Source organism: Colius striatus, chromosome 21, assembly GCF_028858725.1.
Source record: "Colius striatus isolate bColStr4 chromosome 21, bColStr4.1.hap1, whole genome shotgun sequence".
Classification (NCBI taxonomy): Eukaryota; Metazoa; Chordata; class Aves; order Coliiformes; family Coliidae; genus Colius; species Colius striatus.
The window spans coordinates 4,708,849-4,716,578 of NC_084779.1; the positions used below are offsets into that span (position 1 = coordinate 4,708,849).

At 58.6% G+C, this 7,730-nt stretch overlaps 1 protein-coding gene across 3 annotated transcripts; it reads right to left on the minus strand.

Moving 5' to 3' along the window:
- Positions 1–1,803: 1,803 nt before the first annotated feature.
- On the minus strand, positions 1,804–7,410 carry FBLIM1 (filamin binding LIM protein 1). 3 transcript variants are annotated; one of them, XM_062012988.1, is made up of 10 exons: positions 7,214–7,410; positions 6,474–6,508; positions 6,208–6,328; positions 5,264–5,472; positions 4,811–4,944; positions 4,602–4,713; positions 4,360–4,529; positions 4,095–4,273; positions 3,144–3,261; positions 1,804–2,342 (listed from the first exon to the last, which is right to left on the minus strand). In XM_062012988.1, the coding sequence occupies exons 4-10, from the start codon at positions 5,445–5,447 to the stop codon at positions 2,229–2,231; spliced, it is 1,011 nt and encodes a 336-aa protein (XP_061868972.1). In that variant the 5' UTR covers positions 5,448–5,472; positions 6,208–6,328; positions 6,474–6,508; positions 7,214–7,410; the 3' UTR covers positions 1,804–2,228. The 3 variants fall into 3 exon arrangements, with proteins under 3 accessions (XP_061868972.1, XP_061868973.1, XP_061868971.1); XM_062012989.1 differs by having other exon boundaries at positions 6,208–6,332; XM_062012987.1 differs by lacking the exons at positions 6,208–6,328; positions 6,474–6,508; positions 7,214–7,410 and having other exon boundaries at positions 5,264–5,570.
- Positions 7,411–7,730: the final 320 nt, after the last annotated feature.

Here is a 7,730-nt window from a genome sequence, read left to right on the forward strand (position 1 = left end):
CAGGATGAGACCCAGCTCCCACAGCCTCACCCCTGCAAAATCTCTTCCACACGGCTTGGCTGGCGCTGGATATTCCTCAAGATCCTCCCAGGGGGAAACACTGGGGCCGTGCTTTTCAGCCTTAGCAACTCTCCACTCTCCCCGTGGCTCTGGCTCATAGTGTTTTTCCCCTTATCCAATAAGAAAATTGCTTAAATCAGTGTTTTTATCCTCTTATCTCCACGTCCATCCATCCCTCATCATCCTCAACTCCTGGAAAAACAGGCCAAGTCTGATCACTGCTGCATCCCTTTGCTGTACTGCCAAACTCCCCACCTGTGCTGTGCCCTCTTCTTTGCCCTCCAGCATCTTCTCCAAGGCTTCATGTCGATAAAAAACCTTTCCCTGCTCACCTCCAGCAAAAAATTGCCCCAGTCCTGGTGCTCACAGCCCACCCTGGCTTGGTCTGTGGGAGAAACCCCCGAGCCCTTGCCACCATCAGCTTGCTGAGCACCCATGGGTGCTGCACAGAGGCTTAAAGCCAGAGTGCAATGCAACAACACATCCACACTGTAGCTCAGCATCATCCTCCCTGAAAACACGGCTTGGAAAAACACTCATGTTAGAAAAGCAACTCCATGTAACCCTTTGCTGCCTGGGGCTTCCCTTTCCCCACTCCCTTTGACCACTGCCAAGCCTTCCCACACCTTTCTAAACATCCCATTTTGGGGCCTGGTTTTCCCCATAGGGCAAGAAGATTCAGAAAGCAAGAGCTGACTTCTGAGTACAGGATTTCTTTGGTGGTTGCCCACCCAACCAGACCTAAAGCCACCTACTTACATGACAGGGACAGACCACAGCTTTACTTGAACCTCCTGTTCATAGCTGAGTGTATGAGTTGTGACCTGATTGATGGGCTGTAGGTGCACATTAATGAACACTGAGGCTTTGCAGATGAGGAGAGTCTGCAGGAAATAGTTTGCAGGGTTGATGTGATTAACCAGTGAGCCCTCTGGACTCTGGTGCATGCATTAACCATACATTAACCATACCTTAACCATACATTAACCCTTTCATCCATAAACACAGCTCCCATGGAGAGAGACGTACGTGACCTGGCAGTGTGTTGGCTGCTGGTTTGGTGGTGGCTGGGTTGTTGCTTTTATAGCAGCTCCCTTTGTTTCATCAGGAAAGCATTAAACATCATCTCAGATGCTATTTTCTGCTCTTGATTTGTGGCTTTTGAAGCATTTTAGGGTGAAAAGAAAACCCTTCTTTCTCTGGCAGCTTCGCAATGCCCTCGCCTGTGAAACCGCCGAGCAGCAGAGACATCAGTTGCACAGATGTTGGGTGCTCAGAGAAACGGTTTGATTTTTGACAGTTTGGGGCTTGGACCAAGGAGATCAAAAAGATCTTGAATAACGTGCAAAACTCAGGCTGTTGGGTATAGAAGAAAACAGCGTTTAGCCGGAGTTTTGCTGCCTGATGAAGGAACCTGTGCTGCGGCTGCCCTCTGCTGGCACCAGCGCTTGAGTGAGATGGAGCCCAGACAGCACAGGCTGCCTGCAAAAACCAAAACCCAGCACCAAACAGCACGGCAGATCGTAAAATACCGATTCCAGCCCCTCAAAAACAACCCTCTGCTTTCTCATGGGCAACAGCAGCACGGCTGCATCACCGTGCCTATGTGCTACAGCCCTGAGTGGCCTCTTGCCAGGCCTAGAAACTCTAAAGAGTGGAGAGTGTTTAAAAGAAGGGACATTTTTAAGCTTGCATTTTCTGGGTTTGGGGTGTGGGGTGGATGAAAGACATGAGGGGGGTTTAAACAGTGGTTTTATTTAACTGCACGTAACTAAATCAGTGCATCACTGCAGAGAGAAAGGTTTCAAACCCCAAGGAAGCTCCAGAAGAAAGGAAAAACACCCAAAGAAACCAAACCAGCCTTAAAAAAGGAGTTTAAAATACAGGAGTGAGTGACAGAAACCTCAGCTCCCCCACCACAGCCTCTGTGCCAGGGCTTTTTATGTTCACAAGGAGCTCAGAGCTGTGTCAGGATGTTACCTCTGCGCTCCTCTGCCTTGCCAGCCCAGCGGGTCGGGCTCCTGGGTGCATCTTGGTGCTGGAAACACTGGTTCTGCAGCTATTCAGGGTTGCAGCAGGCACCCAGGACCAGCTGTGGGGTGCATCCTGGTGAGTGCATCCCTGTTTGGGTGCCTGGCACTGGATGACAGAGGTGGAGCCGTTGGGTTTTAGCAGGACGACTCGTTTCGCCAGCGGACGTGGCAGGACTTGCAGAGGAGGTGGTTGTCCAGGGGGTAGCACCCATTCTCTGTTGGCTCTGGTGACAGGGGTGTCCTGCAGCTCTGGGGGAGGGAGGGCAAAGGGAGGTCACATTGTAAGGGTCTCTCTGCTGTGTTGCATCCCATCTTTCCTGCAAAACCCACCCCTGCTTGGAAAAAGCAATGAACTGCATCGAAAGTGTGAAAAGCTGAAGCACTCATAGAATTGTTAGGAGGGCCCTGCAGAGCTCCTCCAGTCCAACCCCCTGCTCAAGCAGGTTCCCCTGGCTCAGGGGGCACAGGAATGTGTCCAGGTGGGGTTGGAAACCTCCTGAGAAGGAGCCTCCACACCCTCCCTGAGCAGCCTGGGCCAGGGCTCCCTCACCTCAGCACCAAAGGAGCTTCTCCTCCTGTTCCAATGGGACTACTTGAGTCCCATCTTATATCCATCACCCCTTGTCCTGGCACTGGGCACTACAGGAAAAAGTGTCACCTCATCCTCCTGACACCCACCCTTTAGGTACTTGTAAGCATTCCTCAGCCTTCCCCAGGCTGAACAGCCCCAGGGCTGCAGCCTTTCCTCCTCACACACATGTTCCAGCCCCTCAGCATCTTGCTGGCCCTGCACTGGCCTCTCTCCAGCAGTTCCCTGTCTCTCTGCAGCTGGGGAGCCCAGCACTGGCCACAGGACTCCAGATGAGGCCTCAGCAGGGCAGAGCAGAGGGGCAGCACAACCCTGTGGCCAACCACATTGTCCTTTTCACCTGATGTATTTATTTTTCCCCTTCTCCATCCCTTGCAAGACAAACTTGTGGCTAAAACATCTCCCTGGGTGCCGTGAGCCCTGTGTCCGTGGCTCAGTGCCGAAGCCCCTCGGGGCTGTACCTCGCAGCAGTAGCAGCTCTCGTGGAACGTCCGTCCCAGGCACTCGATCTTGTAGGTGTCCCTGTCCTCACAGGGAATGATGGGCAGCTCACAGGCACTGCACACCGCTGCGTACTTCCTGAGGGGAGCAAACAGCAGCAGCCTGAGCCCTGGGGGTGGGGGTGATGAAGACAATCATGGAATCACAGAATGGTAGGGTTGGAAGGGACCTTTAGAGCTCATCCAGTCCAACCTCCTTGCTAAAGCAGGTCCCACCTAGATCAGGTCACACAGGAACGTGTCCGGGTGGGTTTGAAGAGCTCCAGAGAAGAGTCTCCACACCCTCCTTGGGCAGCCTGGGCCAGGACTCCCTCACTGAAACACTGAAACACTTTCTTCTTATGTTTATAATGGAACTTCTTGTGTTCCAGCTTCATCCCATCACCCCTTGTCCTGTTGCTAGATACAATAAAGTGCTGCCCCAACCTCCTGACACCCACTGTTTATATACTTATAAATATTACTGAGATCCCCCCTCAGCCTTCCCCAGGCTGAACAGCCCCAGGGCTGCAGCCTTTCCTCCTCACACACATGTTCCAGCCCCTCAGCATCTTGCTGGCCCTGCACTGGCCTCTCTCCAGCAGTTCCCTGTCTCTCTGCAGCTGGGGAGCCCAGCACTGGCCACAGGACTCCAGATGAGGCCTCAGCAGGGCAGAGCAGAGGGGCAGCACAACCTCCCTCACCCTGCTGCCCACACTCTCCTTGCTGCCCCCAGGATGCCACTGGCCCCTTGCCCACGAGGCCACGTTGCTGCTCATGTTGAGTTTGTTCTCCCCCAGCACTGCCAGGTCTCTTTCCTGGAGCTGCTCTCCAGCAGGTCACCCCCAGCCTGTGCTGCTGCAAGCTGAAGACAAGCCGACCCCCTCCCTCCCCAGCCACAGGGGATGCCCCCCCGTTTGTGCCCTCCCTGACCTGTAGAAGTCAGCCACACAGTACACCTCGTCCCGCTCATCCACAGCGAAGCTCTCGGCGCCGATGGCGCGGCCGCAGGCGGTGCAGGAGAAGCAGCCGGGGTGGTAGCCCTTACCCAGGGCACGCACGATGCGCTCCGCGATCAGCCCCCGGCACTTGGCGCATTTCTCCAGCGTGGCCTGCGGTTTGACAGAGCAGAGGGCAGTCGTGAGGTGCCAGTTCTGCCACCACCACCCCTGATTGTCCCCAGGGGCAGCACGGGTACCTGGTAGCAGGCGTCGCACACGGGCCGCCCGTCCCTCTGGTAGTAGCGCTGCCCGGCCAGGAGCCGCTGGCAGGTGCGGCAGGTGAAGCAGGCTGCGTGGTACTGCTTCCTCAGCGCCTCCACCGTCGGCTCCCGGGCTCCCAGAGCTTTGTGGCAGAAGGCACAGATATCTGTGGGAAGAAGGGAGAAAGGGTTTGGGTGCTGCGTGCCTCAGTTTCCCCAACTGCATCCTCCCCACTTACCTCTGGAGCTGTCTCTCTCTGGGTACCCGTTGGCTTCCTGCCGCTGCGGCTTGCCTGCTGGCTCCTGGCAATGCTTAGGCGGCCTCAGTTCGGCAGGGAGGGCAGAAGGGACCTGGTGAGCAGGGGAAGGTGAAGACACGTCACATTTACACTCCTACAAGTAGAGAAGCCCAGGCACCGTGGGGGAGTTGTGCCCCCTCTGCCCTCACCTGGAGGCTGGCGGGTGCTGCAAGGTCCAGTTGCTGCAGCGCCGGACCCAGCGCCTCGGCAGACAAGGGCTGGGGGGCATCGGCGAGGATGAGGACTGGTGGGGACGAAGGCACTGGGGCTGCTGGGCAGCTTTCTGTGGTGAAAGCCAGACGTGGTGTGTTTAGGGGTGCAGCAATGCCCCAACAGCTTTGCAGCCGCACTCACCAACCTGCCCCAAAAGCAAATGTCCCGGCCCGAGCAGACAAACAGCGCCGATAAGCTCCCGGCCACGGAGAGCAAACACAGCCCTTCCCTGGCAGCCGGATCCAGCCCGGGCTGGGGGCAGGGACGTGGGCTATAACCCCCCAAAAACACCCACACCCCCTCCTGCCTGCACGCACAGCCTTTAGCAAAGCATCTCCACAGCCTCCTCGCCCCCTCAGCATCCTCCCAGCCCGCAGGGACCCCCTCACCTGCGCTGGGCACGGCGGGGAGCGGCGGCGGCGGGCTCGGGGGGCGACGGGTGCCGGGCGCCTCAGCAGCACCCGGCTGCCGCTGCCTTTGGGTCCTGCCCTCGGCAGCCGCCTCCCTGCGCGGCGGCACCAGCGTGATGAAGACGGACGAGGCGATCCTCTTCTGCGCGGTGCCCGGCAGCATGGCCACGGCGCTGCCACGGCCCGACCTGCCCGTCATTTGAGGGAGAAGAAGGTGAAAAGCGAGCAGAAGCCACGGGCACGGCGGCAGCTCCTGCAGCAGCGCTGCCCTTCGGCCTCAGCCCGCCTCCCTCCTCGTCCTCCCGGAAAGGGAGAAGGAGCGTGTGGCTCCAGCCCACGTCACGGCGATAAATGGTCAGGGAGGACACAGGGTAAAGGGTCCCAGTGAAGCAGGAGCTGAAGTGACCTCTTTTCATGTCTCTCTGGCCAAACTCTGCCCTTTTCTAAGCATTTTAACCCTTTGCATTTCCTCCCCTTGCTCCCACTTGGGATTCAACTCCCTGTGGGCAAGAGGAAAAACCCACCTTTCCTCTTAAAGCCAGGGTTACAATGAGATCCATTTGTACAAACCCTTTCCTCTGTATGTTTCTAGGTCCCCTGGCTCCCCATTCCCTCCCTGCTTACCCCCATTTCCCTGCTACTCACTCCCAGCTCGGGGCCATCCCCCCTCCTTTATTTTACAGGTGGGGAAACTGAGGCACGATTCCCCCAGCCAGCCCCCGAGCATCAGGCGGCGGCACAGGCAGGATGCGCCTGACCCCGATAAACCCCGGCACGGGAAGGAAAAGGGCTGTTTGTTCAGCTTCCCAAAGGGAAAAGCAGCCAGGGCGAAGCTTCCCCTTTCCCAGCTGGGATGGTTTGGGGTGGGAGGAACCCCGGGGCTGGAGCTGGTGGAACAGGATTCACCCCCCACCATCAGATACCTGCGTGAGGAGTCGCCGGGTCTCACGCCCCGCAGCCCCGCTCACCCATCGCTTCCGAGGGGGCTGGTGTCCACACAGCAGGGGAAGAGCTTAGGGATGTGCACACCGGTGACTTCAGCCTCTGACTCAAGCAGGGGAAGGGATTAAAGGGGAAAAAAAAAGCCCTGAGTGGCTTCACTCCCTCTTTCCCTCCCTCCCTCCCCGCCGGCGAAACCCCAAACGGGCTCAGGCGCTGCCAGCCTTTGCCGGGCCACTCAAATCCTCACCCAGGAGCTGCTGCTTTTCCTCCTCCCTGGAAGAGCTGCAGAAAAGGGGGATGAAAAAACAAAGAGAAATAGTAACCATAAGGCAAAAAAAAAAAGAAAGAAAGAGAAAACTCTGCAGGGCTAATGGGAACCATGTGCTCATCGCATTCCTCTTTGTGCCGGGGCCGCGGGATCCCGGTGGCCTCACTCCCCGGATCCTCCCCAGCGGGGCCGTGGGGGTGGGCAGGGTTGGAGGGGGCATCCGTGGGCTTCAGCCCTCCTCCTTCTTTTTCTGGGGTGTCCCTTCCCGATGTAGCTCCATCCTGGTTTGGGATGGCCGAGGCCAGAGGTTGGGAAGGGTCCCCCTGGTTTCCTCACACCGTGCCAGGGTGGGAAGCCAGGTGGGGCTGACGGGGACACGGACACTTATGGGCCCCCTTCCCAACTGGGATAGGACATGGTTCTCCCTCAGCTCTACCACAACCCTGTCCCCTGCCCTGGGGACCTCTGGGAGAGCACTTGGGGATGCCAGAGAGGGAGTGGGGACACACAAGCCTTCGGTGTGCCCTTGTCCCATCCTGGAATGCCCTCGCTGTCTCCTTGTCCCTTCCCTGGGGGGTGGCCCTGCAGCCCCCTGCAAGCCCCTCTCTCAGCACAGACCCCGCAGCCCCCATCCCCTCCCCGGGGGTCCCCTGTCCCGTCTGTGGTGGTGTCCCCACTCCCTGCAGGAGTCCCCAGCCCCACCGCTGGGGTTCCCTGACCTGGGGGTGTCCGCCGTCGCTTCTCTGGAAGGGTCGCACCTTGCGGGGGATCGGTCCCCTTCCCGGGGCGGGGGCTGTCCCCTGCCCGCCCGCGGGGGAGCGGGTCCGTGTCCCTGTGCCCTACCTGGGCACTCGGTGTGGGTCCGTCCGTGTGCTCCGCGCCCGGCAGCGGGGAGGCAGAGCCGCCCGGCATCACCGCCCCTTCCTCCCTCCTCCTCCTCCTCCTCCTCCTCCTCCTTCCTTCCTTCCCTTCTTCCTCCTCCCCTCTGCCTCCTCCACGGCCCTATAGGATGCTCCATAGGACGTGAACCCTCCCGACGGTGCCCCATAATGTCTCAGGGTGCCCTCACACCCCCAGGGTGCCTCATGTGCCACATACCACCCCACAGACCCCCAGGATGCCTGTTGGCCACGATCCCACCCCAGGATGCCCCGTGTACCCCCCAAACATCCCATCCATGACCCAGGATGCTCCATGTGCCCCTATTCAGCCCCAGGGTGCCCCATATACCTCCCA

What these genes read in the sequence shown, in the direction of transcription:
- FBLIM1 (XM_062012987.1), bottom strand. Translation starts at nt 5,483, where the DNA reads ATGACGGGCAGGTCGGGCCGTGGCAGCGCCGTGGCCATGCTGCCGGGC. An exon ending in CAGCACCCGCCAGCCTCCAG is followed by an intron (nt 4,714 to 4,810) that starts GTGAGGGCAGAG and finishes CCTGCTCACCAG; the next exon opens with GTCCCTTCTGCCCTCCCTGC. An exon ending in TGTGCGACGCCTGCTACCAG is followed by an intron (nt 4,274 to 4,359) that starts GTACCCGTGCTG and finishes GTCAAACCGCAG; the next exon opens with GCCACGCTGGAGAAATGCGC.